The 20795-nt window shown below is 40.2% G+C and overlaps 1 protein-coding gene across 2 annotated transcripts in view; it reads right to left on the reverse strand.

Moving 5' to 3' along the window:
* Positions 1–20795, reverse strand: part of LOC134804736 (coiled-coil domain-containing protein 39-like) — a 38171-nt gene that overhangs the window by 2186 nt on the left and 15190 nt on the right. The window contains exons 11-22 of one of the 2 annotated variants that reach the window (XM_063777937.1): positions 17490–17578; positions 17300–17397; positions 16783–16912; positions 16343–16537; positions 13947–14086; positions 9535–9610; positions 9125–9284; positions 8319–8484; positions 7310–7461; positions 2069–2240; positions 1427–1470; positions 596–714 (exon numbers count right to left, since the gene is read on the reverse strand). In XM_063777937.1, coding sequence (XP_063634007.1) covers positions 596–714; positions 1427–1470; positions 2069–2240; positions 7310–7461; positions 8319–8484; positions 9125–9284; positions 9535–9610; positions 13947–14086; positions 16343–16537; positions 16783–16912; positions 17300–17397; positions 17490–17578 — 1541 coding nt within the window. Of the gene's footprint in view, positions 1–595; positions 715–1426; positions 1471–2068; positions 2245–7309; positions 7462–8318; positions 8485–9124; positions 9285–9534; positions 9611–13946; positions 14087–16342; positions 16538–16782; positions 16913–17299; positions 17398–17489; positions 17579–20795 lie in introns of both variants that reach the window. The other variant, XM_063777938.1, reaches the window with a different exon arrangement.

A 20795-nucleotide genomic window follows, 5' to 3' on the forward strand; every position in this document is an offset into this window, starting at 1 on the left:
CAGTGACATTGGAAGCCGGCACCATGGGCATTCCTCATGCTAAGCATCCTTTCTTTAGTTAGATCTATCAGATAGCGTTAATATAATCATCTTGGCCGCACACAAAATGTATATGATACGATACGAACATATTTTTTACAGTATTTTTTCGGATGTGACAAATAATGTTGAAAAGGTAAACATGGGCCAGTACCGTGACCGTGACGTGCGTGAGTGTACCCGAGGGCCACGGAGCGCACGCTCCGAGCGTGTACGACAATAAACGCCAACTGCCATACATTTGATTAAACCAATGTATGGCGGTCGGCCACACTCGGAGGGTCCGTTTCGTGGCAGAGGCGCCAGGCTGAGTTAGGACAGGCGTGGCTCACTCCGCGATTTCGTCGCGTCGCTACAAATACAAGCGGCCCACACCAATTTTGGTGTCTAGCCATAGTAGCTGCCGCGCACCGCTACGAAACGGACGCCTGCTCGCGCTTACGCCACCTAGCGGTCATATCTGTCGTAATAGAGACTTTATTCTGGCGTTTTGTTAGAGAGCGAACCTTCTGTACCTAGTACTGTTATTTATTCTGTGGTTAGGAGTGGAACTTACGGTGGCCTCCTGAATCTTGGTGGCGAGGGTCTTACGGAACGCAGTCAGCCGCTTCGTGGTGCCGCTCGTAATACTCATCCCGCTCCGCATTGATGACATCGACGAAGAAAACACAGACTCTGGGGGCAACATTAATTTTATTAGGTTATGGTCAGATTGGTCAGTAACGTCCTATAAAAATGTTGCTTTCTTCCCATAATAATGTGCCGCTGTACACGGCGCAACAGGGAACCGAGTTCTTACTGGTGACAACTAGGAGGATTAAAAAGATTATGTATTGGTAGTTCACTGTTGACACCAGGGATGTTGCGAATATCCGCAACCGCGGAACTTCCGTATTATTTTCAACATCCGCATCTGCATCCGCATAAAGTCGGCCAAGTTACTCTTTATTAAATATAACGCACCTATATTCTTGCTCAAATACAAATCGTTTCGGATTTTTTTACAAAAATTACTAAAAATGTAATATTTGACGTTTTTTAAGTACCTAATCTTGACATCCGCATCCGCATCCGCGGATGTGAGTCTTTAAATATCCGCATCCGCGGATGTAAAAAAATCTGCATCCGCGGATGTCAAAAAATCTGCATCCGCAACATCCCTGGTTTGCACAAGATCGAGGACAGTAGGGTAATGTTAGTATAAAGAGGCACATACCCGCCTACTCAGCAATATGAATATAAGAGCGAAATATAATTATAAATTATCGACTACATTTTCCACAAATTTGGAGGACACAGATGGAGGACAAAAATTTGGAAATATTCAATACATAAACTAATTTACGACGATATAGTATATATAAATTGAAAACATAATGTCCATTACCTTCATCGTCACCGGGTACTCCAATATGCGAATCTGCTTGCAAACTGTAACAAAACAAAAACCACTTGACAAGGTCTGTCATCTTTGGTACCCCAGGTTGTCTGGAAGAGATCGCTTTTTAGCGATAAGACCACCTGTTGTTACCTAGTCTTAAGCTTGTATTTCGCTTTTTGTATTTTATTTTTTACTTTATGGTGCAATAAAGGATATTTACTTACTTAACAAAAAATTAACAGCTTAAATCAAATTTTACATCAACTAAGAAACACATCAAATTATTTCATTAAATATTTTACAATACACATTATAAACTGAAATAGATGTCACATACTAAAGATAAAGTGACAAAGCCCTCCAGTGGCCGAGGCCGGAAACGAACCGACGTTTTCGTGTTTCGTGGCTAACGCCATGAGATGACACCCACGGCGGTACACGTCCCGAATTCTCGACTAAATGCAATCTTTGAAAGACTAGGCGTCTTTGGCTAACCCAAGTCCACGGTACGTGTTTGCTCCATCTTAAATTTTACATCGTTGACAGTTAAACCATACGATACACCCGAACCGGTGTCCAGTTAGACCTTCGTTTAGTATGGGCAATTTATCGGGCCACGAGTGCGGCTAGTAACGTCTACTGTGGTACCGTTCCACGAGGAGATGCAGCCGGCGCTGGTGGCGCGTCACGTAGCGCTGCAGGTCCGCGGAGGCCACGAGCGCGGCGAGGTGCGAGTACACGGCCGCCGCGCCAACACACGTCTCCACGAGCGCCTCCAGTGCGCCGCTCGCCGCCTCCGAGTAGTCGCGGATCCAGAGAGCTAACTGTACAGAATACGGACCATCTAACTTCCTATTCTGTAGGTATTTTAAGTTCCTAGTAAGTATTTATACTATATTTTGTAACATTCTTATTGCGAATATCATCAACTAATACAAATAGTTTGGGTGCAACAGCTCTATTAAATGGTCCAAAGGGTTTTCAGCATCACACTTAACTCACTGTTGTTGTTGGTTGTTGTTGTTGATGATTTACAAATCGTTAATTATATAACAGTGTCGACGGTTGTAGCAACAATGAACATTATAAACTGTAACTTTATTGACGTCTTCTGTGTTGCTGTTCAAGATGAAGGTAATTTATAGACGTATAATGTTCAGGTGATAAAAACTTTTTTTTAACTAATTATTAATTAGGTATAATACTAATATAATAAAAAAATCTTGTAGTTATTTATTATAAAACTACCCATACAACCATTTCCAGTCGCCGTTACGACGCGATGTTGACACATCTTGTGTCGACACCGTCTGTTTCGGTCACAATTCCAGTCGCAGAGTCGTCGCCGTGTCGACACAGTTACCAGAAATGGGGAAGGGTCGACACATGACACAAAGTGACATAAAGTGTGGTCGCCGTGTGCACACATTGTTTCGAGTTTGCGACTACTTTATGCCAAAATCATTCGTTCATTCGTTCATTTTGTTCCTGTCAAATGGAAACTGTCAGATGGAAAAATACTTAAATAAAAATAAGTGACATTAATACGCCATCTCTAAAACGGGATTACAAGACATAATTATATATTGTTTGCATTTATATTACAATAGGACTTAAAATTATTATGGGGAATTAAACTGCTCGAGTGATTTAATAAACTAAGTGTAATATAATCAACGCGCCACCACATTGTTTTAGTTTAGCCGGAAATTAAATTGTTTACTTCTCAGTGCCTGTGTTCATAACTATATTATTTGAAGCATTTTTAGTACTTCGATGCGTATACTATACTTAAATAACAGAAATAACGCTTTACATACTACGAAACTTGTTAATTATGATGTATAAATATGGTTTAAGGCTGAGAAATATTGCAGTCGCAAAGTAGTTGCAATGTTTCGACTTTGTGTCGACTCTGTGTTGACACATGACACGCGCTGTCAAAAGTAATAACAAAGTTACTGGTATGTTACTGGATTTGCAAAATGGCTCCTTGTGTTGATTTGTTTTCAGATATTCTCAAAGTGTAAAAATGCCGTGGTCAGAGATGGGCATTAATCGATTAACTGTTTATTCGACTAATTAATGGAATAAAAAAAGTTAATTCTCAAATTTTAATCGCGATTAGTTTAGTCGACCTTACATAGATTGAAATTGAATTAATCTGAATATTAATCGAATAAATTATCGATTAAATCTCGATTGAAAGTTGACAGGGGGCCATTTTTGTACGTAAAAATAATAGAAATGTCTTGCATGCAGATGGTAGCAAAACACTTTGTCATAAAAGTCGAGATGGGTGTCGATATATAGGTTTTAGGGAGTGCCGATTTCGAAAATAATGACCATTTTGGAATTCGAAATGGCGGCCATGCACTATGTCATAAAAGTCGTCATGGATGTCGTTTTATAGGTTTTAGGGGGCGCAGATTTCGAAAATGATGACCATTTTGGATTCCAAGATGGCGGCCATGCACTATGTCATAAAAGTCGTCATGGATGTCGTTTTATAGGTTTTAGGGGGCCACGATTTAGAAAATGATGACCATTTTGAAATCCAAAATGGCGGCCATGCACTATGTCATAAAAGTCTTCATGGGTGTCGTTTTATAGGTTTTGGGGGGCGCAGATTTAGAAAATGATGACCATTTTGGATTCCAAAATGGCGGCCATGCATTATGACATAAAAGTCGTCGTGGGTGTCGTTTTATAGGTTTTAGGGGGCGCAGATTTCGAAAATGATGACCATTTTGGATTCCAAGATGGCGGCCATGCACTATGTCATAAAAGTCGTCATGGATGTCGTTTTATAGGTTTTAGGGGGCCCCGCTTTCGAAAATGATGACCATTTTGGAACCCAAAATGTGCGGCCATGCACTATGTCATAAAAGTCGTCATGGGTGTCGTTTTATAGGTTTTGGGGGGCGCAGATTTCGAAAATGATAACATTTTCAATTTAAAAATGGCGGCAATGCACTATGTCATAAAAGTCGTCATGGATATCGTTTTATAGGTTTTAGGGGGCGCAGATTTCTAAAATGATGACTATTTTGGATTCCAAGATGGCGGCCATGCACTATGTCATAAAAGTCGTCATGGATGTCGTTTTATAGGTTTTAGGGGGCGCAGATTTCGAAAATGATGACCATTTTGGAATCCAAAATGGCGGCCATGCAGTATGTCATAAAAGTCGTCATGGCTGTCGTTTAATAGGTTTTAGGGAGCACAGATTTCGAAAATAATAACTATTTTGGAATCCAAGATGGCCGCCATGCACTATGTTAAAAGTCGTCATGGATGTCGTTTTATTGGTCATGGTCATCAATTTCGAAACATCTGTTTCAAATAAGGTATCGGTAGATGCATCCTAGTAAGTCAACAACATCTATATCTACTATCGAAATGTACTTTTGATAGTACTTATGTAGTAGTACGAAATGTAATCTGAAAGGAATCAAGTAATATATATTCCTGTACCTAATGAAGAATCGACATTGATTTCTATTACTAAGAAAGAAAGAAGAAGAAAGAAAATAAATTTATTCAGGACGCTTACAGTATTGCTTAAAATTAATACAACACTTTTATAAGTTAAAACATAAACGTCACTGAATAGGTCTCCCCTCAGCTTGATGACAAGTTACCTTTCAGGTATCTTGACGCTGGTCTTCCGTGGAGACCTGTCCAAGCGATCGCGTCAGCACGTAAACTTAACTAATATTGGTTAAACTAAATTGAGATCAGAACAAAAATCACAAATAAATATTACTTCAATTTGACCTATTAAGTATAATATGATGTACGGCTTATTTAATAACAAATTTGTAAGACTCAGAATTTATCTAGTATTGCATTAAACTATTCACTGAAAATAATAAACTTGGCACTTACGCGTGATCTAACTTTGAGCAGATTTCTGCAAATTCAAAATATATTTTTTGTATTTTACTTTGAAAGATAAAATAGAGTGAGAGTTTCTTATGGGCGGCGGTATGTTGTTCCAGCATTTCGTGGCAGAATATCTAAAACTACCACGAAATGCAGTTGTATTGTGCCGTGGGCAGATAAGACGAGTAGCTTGTAATTGTAGTATTCGAAAAATTGATTCCTGATTCCTCAAATGGAATTGTACTTAGTAATTCGGTATTGTTAGATTACAAAGTAATCTAGGAATCGGTAATCAGATTACAAAGTAATTTCAAGTAATCGTGGAATCAGGAATCAATTACGAAATGCCCATCTCAGACTAAGTAGCACTGCATTCAATTGATCTGTTTGGCGAACCGCGAGTTCACAGTTCGGGGCGAACTACTATATGTATAGGTTTTAGGGTGTGCAGAATTCGAAAATGATGACCATTTTGGAAACCAAGATGTCTACCGTACACTTTGTCATAAAAGTCGTCATGGATCTCGATTTATAGGTATTAGGGAGTGGAGAATTCGAAAATTATGACCGTTTTAGAATCTAAGATGTTTGCCGTGCACGTTGGTCATGGTCATCATTTTCGAATTCTACTCTTCCTAACACCTATAAATCAACATCCATGACGGGTCATATGACAAAGTGCACGGCAGACATCTTGGAATCCAAAATGGTCATCATTTTCGAATTCTGCACTCCCTTAAACCTATAAAACGATATCCATGACGACTTTTATGACAAAGTGCACGGCAGTTATCTTGGATTCCAAACTGGTCATCATTTTCGAAATCGGCACTTCCTAAAACCTATAAAACGATATTCATGACGACTTTTATGACAAAATATAATAAGCGCTTGACGCTTAACCGCTGAAGGAGTTTCAAAAAAACCGGCCAAGTGCGAGTCGGACTCGCGTATTAAGGGTTCCGTACATTAAGTCCGACTCGCGCTTGACTGCACATTTCTAATAGGTTTTCCTATCATCTATAGGTAAAGAACTATTTTGTGTATTCAGACGGACATACATACAGACGCACGAGTGATCCTATAAGGGTTCCGTTTTTTCCTTTTGAGGTACGGAACCATAAAAAGATTTATTTTTATTTTGTGGAATGGTGTCAATGTGATACCTTAAATGGATTCAGCACCCCAGATTTATACGAAAACGATACCAAACACGGCCTAGCACCTTCACTGATATAGATATATCAAGATAAAATTGAGAGCCCTTAATAAACTTTCAAGAGCGGATATCTCAAAAACTATTCAACATATTGAAAAAATTGACTGAATAAACTTGTAACAAATTAAATACAAATTAAATTAACTTTCATTTTGTATAAGTGGCCATGTCGCTGAGATGCATAGTTTCCGAGATATAATCGAAAAACCGGAAAATGGGACCTTCAAAGCCCCCTCTCTCCCCCCCGCTCAAGGGCTACGGCCGGGGACTTTTGATATGTTCACCTCCTAACTTGTCAAACCGAGTTACGGAGTCAAAAATTGTGTTCCGAGCATTTCCCTCTACAACTTTTGGAGCATTCGTTGCCTGACCTAAGTAGCTTATTACATTTCTTTAAAAACTTTTCTGTAAAAGGTTGACGGGTGTTGGGTGTTTATATGGTTTCGGTCGATTATTATCATTTGCATTGCCATGATGACTTACTAGAATTACGAGCACACGAGACACTAATAGTAGTTTGACAAACCTTGGTTTTCAAGAGGTATTTTATATTGACATTTGCTGTCACAAATTTGCTGTCAGATTTAGTCGCAAACCGCACGCAAAGTGCACACAAATGTGTCGACACCTTGTTACGGAAAAGTGTAGACACGGCGACGACACTTTGTTTCGAAACAATTCTAGACACATTGTGTGGACTCTGTTACGACACATCTGACATTTAGTTACCACTTTGTGATTCTGCGACTGGAATGGTTATATGGGTAGTGTAAGATTAAAACCCACTTGGAATATGCGCCAGTCGTCGACGTTGTCAAAGATCTTCTTCGCGCGTTTAGCGTTATTCTTGACTACATCCAGGGCGTTCTGGAGACGGCCTTCATGCTTAGAGATTCTATCCCTTAAGTTGTCCAATTCATTCTCACAGTCGGCCCTAATGAACATTATTATTTTACATATTAATAAAGACTACCTACGTTTATACAGGGTGACTAAAAAACTGTATTCCCGTTGCCAGGGAGGTTTTGGGATTATACTGAGCAACTTTTACTATGGAACCAACCCCGAAACGCGTTTCGGACACATTTACGATCAGTACTCGTGTAAATCAAAAAAATTCGCAAAACTAAAACTTTAGGGATGTACCTGGGAGCCTAGCCATGATAATCGTTTGCGGAAAACGAAATGAAAAGTCAATGTCTCTCTATAACTCTTCCATATTATGGCGACCGAGACGCTATGTGCGTTTCGTTTCTCTGCGATTTTTTTGTCTACTATTAGGATAGTGTAAAATAATAAAAGGGTGTAGAATACAACTTAGTTATGCTGCTGAACTCAAATCGTAGCATTTTACGAGTAAAATTGTACCTATGTGTGTTGACATCGTTTTCTTTTTACAAGCTTTTATTGAACTTGCCCTGTTAGTATGTTATGTAGATATGTTAGTTAGTGTGGGTCAAATCTTGGAAGCAAATTTGACCCACTTCCCGATTTGCGATTGAGATGAACTTTTGCATACATATGTAAATTGGATGACATTATGATGAAAGGGAGCTGATCTGATGACGGAGACAGCAGGTAACCAATAACCATGGATACTCTGTGATAAAACAACGCAAAGTAATTGTGTTTGGGGTTTGAAGAATTATCTCGATGACTATTAGTTGCCTGTTGAAAGAAAAGTACAGTCAGCGATAAAAGCTTACAAGTTTTTGTACACCAATAATGTAATTTTTGCCACGTTACTTTGAGAAGCTTTATAATGCGGTGTCTGTGTAGTGAGTGACTCACTGCCGTTGCTCCAGCTGCTTGCACTTGTCGTGCAGCGCGGTGGCGCGCGCGCTCGCGTCCTGCACGCGCAGCTCCGTGGCCGCGGTCGCGTTGTACAAGTCTTTCAGCTCGTCGCGCACCTCGTAGTACTTCTTCGTGAGCTCCTCCAGCTCCTGGATTTCGGGTGCTGTGTAACAGATATAACTTTAGGTACCTTATATTAAATATTTTCTATTAAATTTTCTAGGGGTATGGTATGGTAAAGAAAGAGAGACAAAAGTTCATAGGCAATGTAGAATCCGTAGCAAAGACATTCGGCAAAACAGCCTATAAGGATAAAGTACGAAAATTAGGATTTATAGGCGGTTTATGTTATGACGTCCACAGGAAAGACGCATAACCGTAACTCATACTATAAAAGTTATTGAGCCAGGTACCACAGATGGCACGTAGAACTTCTCATATACAGGGTGTTTGGTACATCGTTTGCCAAATTAAAATGGCAGATAGGTTGAGTCATTTGCTATCTTCTCAGGCCTAGAAATTTTTAATAATGCGCACTTTTTTTTCAGTTCTATGCCAGTTTTTCGTAAATTTCAAATTTTTACTTGCGTAGTAGTAAAAAAAACCATGGCTAATTTTTTTTTTCTAGGCACGAGAAGATAGCATATGACTCAACCTATCTGCCGTTTTAATTTGGCAAACGATGTACCAAACACCCTGTATAAGGCGATAATTTGTGGCGAGTATAAACGTTATATTTTCTATGAAGACGTTGTCACACTTTGCCATCACGACAGTAAGTGCGACAGGAGTGAGTAACTGACTGTCGTGCGCGAGCGGCGAGATGCGGTGCAGGAAGTGCGTGTGCGCGGCGTGCACGACGCGCAGCGTGGCCTCCAGCGCGGAGATGTCGCGCTCCTGCCGCCCGATGTCCGCGTCCAGCGCCGCTCCGCGCTCGCGCAGCTCCGCTCGCTCCGCTGCGAACTGAGCGAGACAGGAATAACTCAAGGAACACATTCTAAGGACCTGTTTACACATTGATTAGTGTTTAGTGCATGTTCATACATTTGCTACATGCGTTTAGAGGCAGGGCCTAAATGGGTATCTTGATCGTAACGAGGGATTCGAAAGCACGTGATGCAAAGTAATAGTAGTCTGTTGCACATACGAATACAACTTGTCACATGAATAGTTAATACACAACTATAAAATACTTTGTTACTTTACTGCTTACCTTAATTTTGAAGAAGGTCACAGACAACTGTTGCCCGGAGTCATCCTTGCCCAGTGAAGCAATAAAAATGTCGTATCTGTAAATAAACGAGAACTAATCAGGAGACAATTACCCAAGGGGGTATCAGTTTCAATATTATAGATTATATGCAATAGGCTACTCAGCGTTAGAAGTTATAGCAATATATCTCCACCACGGACACCCGCTCACTTCACACTTGTCTATAACTAGCAACTGCCTCACCTCTTCTTGAACTGGTTTATGCGGCTCTCCCCCGCAGTCCTCCGTGAGCGCGCCTGCACGCTGAACATGTCGCGACGTGTCTCCACCACGGACACTCGCCGCCCGTCACACTAATCTATAACTAGCAACCGGTGGCGTAGCTAGCATGGGTGGCACCCGGGGCGGAAATTGTGGGTGTCACCCCAAAATTCAATCAAAATTTTAAAATATAATTATTAAAAAAAAAATAGTAATTTATGTTTAATATTCCATAGCTCACAATTTTACTCTCGCTTTCATTTTAGATTCCATGAACTCTCAATAGTCCCAAAGGTCCGAGTCATCAGTGTCCCGTGAAAGATATAGGTACAAATAATTTATGTTAAAAAGAATTAAAAACTTTTTTGCCAAGGGCGAGATTTGGAAGAGATACTGTAAAATCCCATTTCACAATGAATTTAAAATAGTCCAGAGTGGTCCAGAGTTATCCAATTAGAAACAGTGACATAGTTTCTCAATTACAGAAATAATAGAAATTGAAAATCTTTATTTCAGGTCTGTCGACCCATATTCTGTTAGTATACACGGTGCTTAAAATATGTTAGTTGAGTACATAAATTGTAAAATCAATAAATTAAATTAAAATTAAATTACATTAAAAATAATAAAACAATTATAATCACATAGTTGACATAATAAAAAAAACCTTTCTGAATAAAAAAACCTACGAGGCGCCCACATAATATTGTTACATATAGGGCATGCTCCCGGGAATTCCCGGTTCTTATATTCCCGGGAATTCCCGGGAATTTTATAGTGTCAAAAGAACCGGTACTGAGGACCCGGTACCGGTACTTCCCGGTTCTCATCATATGACTATTTATTCCCATTTCAATAGTAGTAATGTTTTAGTACTTTCGCTCGGGACATTATATAACATTTAATAATGGTGCTATGAAACGGGGGACCCAAATAACCCGACAAAATAACCTAGTAAAGTAGGCATTCGTGCAGGCAGGCCGTGCCGTCATAGTGCTGAGTGCATCGACTACGCTACGGCCGTGTGGCTCGGCCCAGGCGGAGGAAGTGTGCCGGTTAATTTTATTGTTAATTTCGTAAAATAGGTTGGAACGCCAATTAACCCTTAAATGCATGATTTTTTCTTTTTGCCCGAAATTAATATATGTGTTACGTAATTGTTTGCTGATTATGGGAAAAATGGTAAAATTATAACATCGATTTTCACTGCGAAATCTGCGAAATCAGTGTTAGAAGTTGCATCAGGAAGAGATATATGAAAAATCTTACTACCATCAGAAAGATACACTATTTTTGATACACCTATGATAAAGTTTTTTAAATCCCAAAAAAAACGTCCTAAATCACATACCTACTAAAAATCATCAAACTTTGGATATTTTAAAATTTTCCGACATTTCGTCTTAAAACGAATGTAATTTTTATAAATTAAAATTATGCGTTAATTTAAGTAAAAAATCGGAAAACGGATTGGTTTTACTATTTAAATAAATAGATTTTATCTAATTATGTATAAAATTAGATATTTTTGTAACGTACGCTGCATCGTACACCATGCATTTAAGGGTTAAGTGTTTATTTATAATAAAATAAGTCATTCATAAAGATTGTACGCTAACACAAACAATTTCTTAATAGTAATCAAAAGATGCCTTGAAAACCGGGAAGAACCGGGAATCCCGGGAAATGAAATTCTTGGTACCGGGACCGGTACTGCATGCCCTAGTTACATACCAGGTGCCCACGAGGAACCCGAGAGATTTTAACCACGCATTTCTGAGGCACCAATAAGGAAAAAATACTAAAAGAGTTTACGTCAATTTCGCCAAAAAAAATTGTTTTTCGATTGTTTGTACGTATAGTACCTACATAAAATGTAAATGCTATAATTTTTAAAACGGTCACGAAAAAATTATTTTAACTTTTTTTTGTCAATTACAGAAATAATCACATAATTTAAGAAAAAAGCATTTGGTCCTGAATTAAAAAAAAAACATACGAGGCGCCAACATATTATTGTTGCATACCAGGTGCCCATGAGGAGCCCGAGAGATTTTAACCACGCATTTCCGAGGCCAAAAGAAAGATAAAATAAGAAAAAAGTGGCCAAGTGCGAGTCGGACTCGCCCATGAAGGGTTCCGTGGCAGCAAGTAACATAATAAAATTGCGGTTTACGATTTATGACGTCTTAAAAAAACTACTTCCTAGATCTCGTTCAAACCAATTTTCGGTGGAAGTTTGCATGATAGTACATCATATATTTTTTTTAGTTTTATCATTCTCTTATTTTAGAAGTTACAGGGGGGGGGGGACACATTTTACCACTTTGGAAGTGTCTCTCGCGCAAACTATTCAGTTTAGAAAAAATGATATTAGAAACCTCAATATCATTTTTGAAGACCTATCCATAGATACCCCACACGTATGGGTTTGATGGAAACAAAAATTTTGAGTTTCAGTTCTAAGTATGGGGAACCCCCAAAATTATTGTTTTTCTTTTCTATTTTTGTGTGAAAATCTTAATGCGGTTCACAGAGTATATCTACTTAACAAGTTTCAACAGTATAGTTCTTATAGTTTTGGAAAAAAGTGGCTGTGACATACGGACGGACAGACAGACATGACGAATCTATAAGGGTTCCGTTTTTTGCTATTTGGCTACGGAACCCTAAAAAGTTTACGTCAATTTCGCGAAAACATATTTCTTTTTTCGGTTTTTTGTACGTATTTGTAGATAAAATATAAATGCTATTTGTAAAACTATCACTCAAAAAGAATTTTAACCTTTTTTGTAAAACCTAGTTTGTATACTTGTCACTTTTTTACATTCTATCAATAAGGATATTTGGACTAGGTCCCACAGTAGCAACATCGTCATCAAAAAAACATTTTGCACTAAGTAACAATAAATAGTAGATTGTTAACCAAGGGTGGAAAGTGAACCATTTCACCCGAGATATTTTGGCGCTCGAACGAAGAGAGAGCGCTTATAGTTCGAGGGTGAGATGGTTACTTTTACCAGAGTTAAACACTCTACTTTTCATTTCGACTATGAGGAAAGTCAAACACGAGAAATGTAGGTTAATTATTGGTAAGTATATTTCTTTAGAACAAATTTTTTTTTTCCGATTACAATGTAAACGGCGCCAATTTCAGTCATGCGGAAGCTAATAAAAGAGCTTTTAACTGAATTATATGGCATATATGGCTGTTAGCCGTTGCTCGAAGTAAATTATTAAAAAAAAAATACTTTCCACCCTAGGGTGGGAAATGCAATTTTCCACCCGGTTATCAGCCTATGAAAGGTGAACTTTCAGAAACAGGAGAGATGAAAAAGAGGTTTTTTTTTTAGCTGGCTGGTGATACTGAACTCTGAAAGTAGGCGAATTCCAAAACAGTTTATAGGACACTTTAGTATTTCAATATGATCAGGAATATACTGTCAAAATCTCTCGGGTTCCTCGTGGGCATGTTGTTACACTCTGTCTGCCACAGTTTTACGATTTTTTATAGATGTTCACGGTCGGGTGTCACCCCTAAATGGGTGACACCCGGGGCGGGCCGCCCCCCCCTAGCTACGCCACTGCTAGCAACTGCCTCACCTCTTCTTGAGCTGGTCTATGCGGCTCTCCCCCGCAGTCCTCCGTGAGTGCGCCTGCACGCTGAACATGTCGCGACGTGTCTCCACCACGGACATTCGCCGCCCGTCACACTTGTCTACAACTAGCTACTGTCTCACCTCTTCTTGAGCTGGTCTATGCGGTTCTCCCCCGCAGTCCTCCGTGAGCGCGCCTGCACGCTGAACATGTCGCGACGTGTCTCCACCACGGACACTCGCCGCCCGTCACACTTGTCTACAACTAGCTACTGTCTCACCTCTTCTTGAGCTGGTCTATGCGGCTCTCCCCCGCAGTCCTCCGTGAGCGCGCCTGCACGCTGAACATGTCGCGACGTGTCTCCACCACGGACACTCGCCGCCCGTCACACTTGTCTACAACTAGCTACTGTCTCACCTCTTCTTGAGCTGGTCTATGCGGCTCTCCCCCGCAGTCCTCCGTGAGCGCGCCTGCACGCTGAACATGTCGCGACGTGTCTCCACCACGGACACTCGCCGCCCGTCACACTTGTCTACAACTAGCTACTGTCTCACCTCTTCTTGAGCTGGTCTATGCGGTTCTCTCGCTCTTTTATCTCGCCGCGCAGCTTGCCGCAGTCCTCCGTGAGCGCGCGCACCTGCACGCTGAACATGTCGCGACGCGCCATGATTTCCACCAAGCGTTCGTTCATCGCCTGACACAAAAAAGAATGCGTTTACATGTGCGTCTTACATCATACGTGTGTGAATCTCAGATCAGAGACAATAACTAGAACAGAATAATATTTATTCTGGCAACACATCATTAGGTTACAAAAATATATATCAAATATATAAAAGAGGAAGTATACAAAACAAGCAGATAAAGATGTGAGGCTGAAATGGTCACCACTCGGCAATGCCGTACTCACAAAACTACAAAATAGCGCTTTTTCCAACGCGCAACTTTCTTGCTTACACTGTAATTTTCCATAAAAGACATGTCAAATATACATATGTATTTTATAAGGAATATCTGCAAGCGCTCCCATGGCATCAAATCAAGTCAAGTTTTGCCGCTTAGATCTTTCTTGCTAACTTTCCAGTTCGTCATAATAAAATATAAAGTTCATATTTTCATTCATCATACAAGTTTCGTAGAAAACACATCGCATCAAGCCGGAGCCGCTGCGTCTCAGCGTTGAAAGTGCGAGGGTAGTGGCTAGCGAGTGCGCGAGATGCGTGCGCGACACAGACCAACCCCTATAGACCGAGCTTATAGGACGACTCGCGGCCACCGCCCGTATGGTGTATAGGTCAAATATAAGATTGTTCGCGCGCCGCTCCGATCAGTTGCGCCCAAGGTTACGACCTGTTAGCAGTGTGCACGAGTCTAAGAAAATAAATCGTAAACTATTGAATTCATTGGGAAATCATGGGATATTGCAGCGTAAAATGGTGTGGCAAGTCATCTAAGACATCTACTTACGAAACAGATGGAATAACATCCCACAGGAAAGTCAAATTCATTATTTCATTGAATAATGTATCTTGTCCGCGGGGTTCATTTTATACTGGTCGTTAGCAGAGGCGAAGAATGTCCGTCCCTTTTCGTCAACTTGAAAATGCAATGCGCTATCCCTTTCCCTTTCGACTAGTGATGTGACGATGATGGTTTTTCAGTTGCGGAAACTTCGTGCTTCGTCATACCGTATTGTACCATTTTAGACATAATATATAGGTAATATGTTGTGTAAGTTTTTTAGAATCCTCTAGGCTGGCCTGGCGGAGCAGTTAGGCCGCATGTCACGAGATGGACCTGATGATGAACTCCAAAGAAGTGCGAGGGATCTCGGTGTTGGTTTGTGATAGACATATGTTGTATGGGTTTTTTAGAATCCTCTAGGTGAGCAGTTAGGTCTCGTGTCACGAGATGGACCTGATGATGAACTCCAAAGAAGTGCGAGGGATCTCGGTGTTGGTTTGTGATAGACATATGTTGTATGGGTTTTTTAGAATCCTCTAGGTGAGCAGTTAGATCTCATGTCACGAGATGGGCCTGATGATGAACTTCAAAGAAGTGCGAGGGAACTCGGTGTTGGTATGTCTTAGACATGTTGTATGGGTTTTTTAGAATCCTCTAGGTGAGCAGTTAGGTCTCATGTCACGAAATGGACCTGATGATGAACTTCAAAGAAGTGCGAGACAACTCGGAGTTGATTTGTAATAGGCATATGTTATTGGTCCATTTGAATATGTTTTCAATACAACCTTCTATGACCTTAATAAAACGGAGAAAAGAAAATAATTGTATGAGATTTTGGCGACACTTTTTTCTCGTATCGAAAGAGATTGCGATTCTGAGTGGAAATAATATAAAAATTCTAAACTTTAAAATTCATGTTCTGGGTACTTTAAACAGAAATGCTCTAATATGTTAAGTAAACATTTCAGGTACATTGTTAAATTACATAATGAAATATTAAATTAATCAATATAATTATTAAGTAAGTTTACTCTAAGTATTCTAAATTAGTAACAATTTTACCACAATAAATTTCGGTATCACTGGTAGCAGTACCCACTACCTGTAATGAACATGTCCCATCCCTACGCTTACACGTGTCAGCGCGCCATGTTTGAAACGACCAATCGCAACGCTGTGAGCACCCCTCCCGCACCTCACAGTTTGGTGATTTGCGTCGGGAACAAAATGGCCAATATTAGGTTTCTAGAGGCGGTGTTCTGTGGTGCGCGACTTGCAGCCGCGTTAGCGCCTTATCGACGCACGACATGGCCACTGCCAATACACCCACCAAGGCCCACGACAAAGAACAATTAGTCACAAAGAGAATGGACGCGCGTATCTGCGTTGCACGCGCGGTCGTCGCGGTCGGCGTCGAGCCGCGTCAGCACCTTCTCGACGTGCTTCACGCCCATCTCCAACAAGGCCCACAACAAAGAGAGCTCACCGCATCGAGCCGCAGCCGCTGCGTGTCGGCGTTGTACGCGCGGTCGTCGAGGCTAGCGAGTGCGCGAGACGCGTGCGCGACTCGCAGCCGCGTCAACGCTTCTTCGACGCGGTCGCGACGCCACTCGCCGCGCGACGCACGCAAGTCTTTCTCGCCGCCTTCTACGTTCAACAATGATGTGCGCAGACGGCTTTGCTGAAATATAAAAACATATCATTTAACTAGTTTCCTATAGAAAAATTCAGTTACTTCATAACAGGCATGAAATCACAACGAAAATAAGCTGAAAGAATGAGGTAACTAAAACATTTGTATTTCACGGTAGTGACAAAAATAAAATTTTGATAATCATTATTTGATAATTTTAACGCACGTTACTGGATTTTATTTTGAATTAGCAGATTGCGATATCTCAGATAGATTTATATAATGATACCGACCAGCGCGACGTGGGTGGTGACGAACTGTTCGAGATCCCGCGCGAGGCGGCGCATGTCGTCCTGCAACTTGGCCGAGTGCCGCTCCAACAGCGCGGCCCGCGCCGCGTGCCGCGCACGCACCTCCAACAGTCTTGAAACAAATGCAATCATTACTTTCTGTAAGTAGGTACCCAGTTAGAAATGTGTCATCAGAGAAAGACGATTTTTGCTCGGTTTATATAATTAAGCTTAATAAAGCTTGATTCAAAATTTCAAGTGTCAATCTAACACTTGGTTTCATAGCATTCTCAGCTGTTTCGCTCGCTATAATTTCCTTATACGAGTTAGTCAGTTTATGAATGAGTGAGTACCAAAAAAAGTCTGGAAACGCGGTGGATTATCTGCACACAACACAAAGACAGGGCAAAAAAAAAAGCAAGTTACAACTAATTTCAAATTCGATAGAATTCAAGGCTATTAACACAAAATTAGATCTAACGCGCTACACAACACCAAAAGTAACCATTTATTATCTGACCTGTTCTCGCGCGCCAATAACTCGGCCGACATTTCGCGCTCCGACTGCGCGCCCTCCATGTGCGACACTTGCGCGCCGATCGTCTCCACTTGGTAACACTGAAACAATCCACATCATCGTATCAATATTCACATCTTACAGGGGTTCAAACGGGTCCCATATCAACACAAGCTTACAAAAAGATACTGACGATAATGTAAAGAGACTCCTTCACATTCTGGAGGTTTCTGAGGACATCGGCTCGTTTCTTTTCCAATTTACTGACGATGGCTTTTGAAGCTGAAACAATATAGAAAGAATTTTAAAATAAAATTTTCCCCCGCAACCATCTGTTCTTAAGAGACAGCAGTTTAGGCATCATGTAAAAAAAATACCAAGCAACTTTCAGAATATAACAATAAAAGTCCACACTGAAGGTTTGCCAACGCGCTATGGAGCGCAGCATTATAGGTATTTAATTAACCGATCACATAGGAAACACCACGCCGCGCTCTGAAATCCGCATTACTGACGTAGGCGAGAAAACCGCTAGGCTCAAATGGGACTGGGCCGGTATACCGCATACATCCGGATAGGTGGGCTAGCTTAGCCACCAAGTGGATGCCGGTAGAGTAGAGGGACGTGGACGGGGCAGGCCCAGACGAAGATGACGGGATGACCTGGACAGCTTCCTAAACAACTGGCCGGAGGAAACACTAAATCGGGACAGGCGCGGATCCAGCCCTCAAAAAAGGTTGTGGTCACAGCCACTCCAAAATCGGCCAAGTGCGAGTAGGGGGTACCTGATGATTCCCCGACCAATAAATTCGCAGAGGGATCACAAGCGATTTATTTCAGTCTACGAGTATACACACTTAGCGCCACTTGCACCATCCCACTAACCCGGAGTTAACCCGTTAAACTGTTAACCCAGTGTCAAATTGTACTGGTAACCTTGGTATTCTTCTCATATCCTTGCAAATAATTAGGGCTCTGTCTGTATTCAGCTGGAGTACCTACCCTAATGATTCCCCGACCAATTTTTAGCAGATTGTCAATTTGCTTACAACGTTTCGCCGAAAATGGTTTCGTAGAGTCAATTATTCGTAGATGTAAGTTTTGGTCAACTAACTTTTGGTAGACTCTTGATTCACATATCATTCAGTTCGCTTCTGTGTAAATTAGCAGACCAATTATTAGAGTATTTTTCATTTGGTAGAGTAATCTTTTCATCAAGCAACCTTCAGCCGAGTAACGTTTTATAACTTTTTTTAAAGTTTTTGTCAAGTGGCACTCGATCACACTACATATAAGTATACTTAAGTGCTGTGGACGGTTTTACCTGTGGACACTAATACCGGTATTTAAGGCGAAACAGGAGCTGAGTTTTAAATATTTTAGGTAAATATACCCGTCTCGCTAACGGAAGCGGCACCTAAAAGTAGTGCGATAAGGACAAGGCGAAAAATGCTGCGTAAAAATTTCAAAAATCGAGGTTTCGTACTCCTCTGTTTCCTCCTCCAAAACTTAACCAATCGTAACCAAATTTAGAAATCTAAATGATTATGAAATTATCTGTGTCGGACCGTTTTGCTTTTTTGGCTAATTGATATCAGTTTTGAATGCCACGCCTCTCATTGCGGCATAGTCAATTAGGCCATTTTGGCCATTTTTGAAGGGCTCTAGCGCCTTAAAAAACAAAAATATCAAAAAAAGCAAAACGGTCCGACACAGATATTGACAATATTAATCTGTGTTGAAAAAATCATTGCTCTAGCTTCAAAAACCACGGAGGAAAACGTGGAGTACGTTTGTATGGGGAAATGACCACTCCCGTTGGCTCTTAAAGAATTACTAACGATATGCTACCACCGTGGACTTAAAAAAATGCATTTTCTTATATTACTAACAATTAGTTATTCACCATATATATACCGGGTGTGGCCTGTAATGTGAGCAAAAAATTTAACTGTAGGCTGTACTCCTCATACTGACCAACATTTGTTCAGCGACTTTTAAAAATAACTATTGGTTTGATTTTTAATACACTTTAAAGTTTATTCTAAGACGCAATGTATTGCGAATTTTGTTATGTTTAAGGCGTGACAAGCAACGTCAATCACAATGATATGGCGTGGCGATGGCGTCCATTGAAGATAATATTTATTTTGTATGAAAAATAGGGAGTCAATACTTCATAAATTTTAAAAGTTGTTGAACAGAAGTGTCACCGTTTGAGGAGTACAATTTATGTTTTAATTATTTGCTCGTGTTACAGGCCACACCCGGTAAATGTAGAGATTTTTTTGGGTCTGAAAAAAAATTATGTTAATAACTTGTAATTGTATATAATAAAAGTGTTATTATATTAATAACTAAATTTTATCCTCGTAATATAAATGTTTTTTGTGAATTCGGTAAATGATACAAGTGTGTAAAAAAATCACAAAATAAGCGTCAACGTTTCATTGTTGTTTTCTACAGTTTTCGCATTTCGCCTTCGTCTAAAGCTTTGCGTACTAACGATGATTCCGACGTCTTTGTAGACCCGGCCTGGAGACAATATCTAGTCCAAAATAATTGCTGGAAAGTTGTACCAAGAATATTGACCATACGGTACAAACCCTGCCAAATATCATACAAAAATATCAATTTTAACATTTTTTTTATATCTCTGTTTCCTATTTAGCTAACGTGATAAAACTAGTCTGCAATTATATACTATTTAATAATTGTTTAAAAGAAATAAATAAGTTTTTGACATTGTCAATAGTTTATGATTTATGAACAAAATAAGGCCAAAATCTGGATAATGTCCACATGTAGAGCACTTGCCCCTACACTTAAGTGTAGTCGGAATTTTACCAAAAATGGCATGCGATTTTTCGTAAGGTCTATGGAGCCCTTTCCATATCCATAATATCCATATAGACCTGCGCTCTAAAACTCCTATGACAGTCAATTAAAAGCTGAAATTATTTTAAGCAATTGTACATAAAATTCTGAATGTTTAAATTTAAGACTCCATAAGGTAACAATTTAAAAAATTGCTGTTTATTTTGTATCACTAATTTGAGTTGTCAGCTGATATAAATACTTATGACAGCTAAGAGTTCTATTTCACTAAGTACCTAGGTACCGTGTTTCGGCCAATGGTTAATTTACTCGGGCAATTTTGACGTTCACCAAACGATCATTGTACGAAAAGTAAATCTGCGTATCGATCAACTGACTACTCTGCGTAATTACCTATACCTAATGAAATTCTGCCAAATGTTCCTCTGCCAAAGCGTCTGCGAAACAAAAATCGGCGTAATTCTACTCAGGAAATCAATAGGGCATCCTATTAGGGTTGTGGGCATGCCCACCGTGCCCACAACGGTGGATCCGCGCCTGAATCGGGAGTCATGGAATTCAAGGGGAGAGACCTTTGCCCAGCAGTGGGACACTCAAATAGGCCAGGGAAAGCAACTTTCATCAAGGTATGTATTGAATTATGACTCCATACCCAACGAAT

The sequence above is a fragment of the Cydia splendana genome, chromosome Z (genome assembly GCF_910591565.1).
Source record: "Cydia splendana chromosome Z, ilCydSple1.2, whole genome shotgun sequence".
NCBI lineage: Eukaryota > Metazoa > Arthropoda > Insecta > Lepidoptera > Tortricidae > Cydia > Cydia splendana.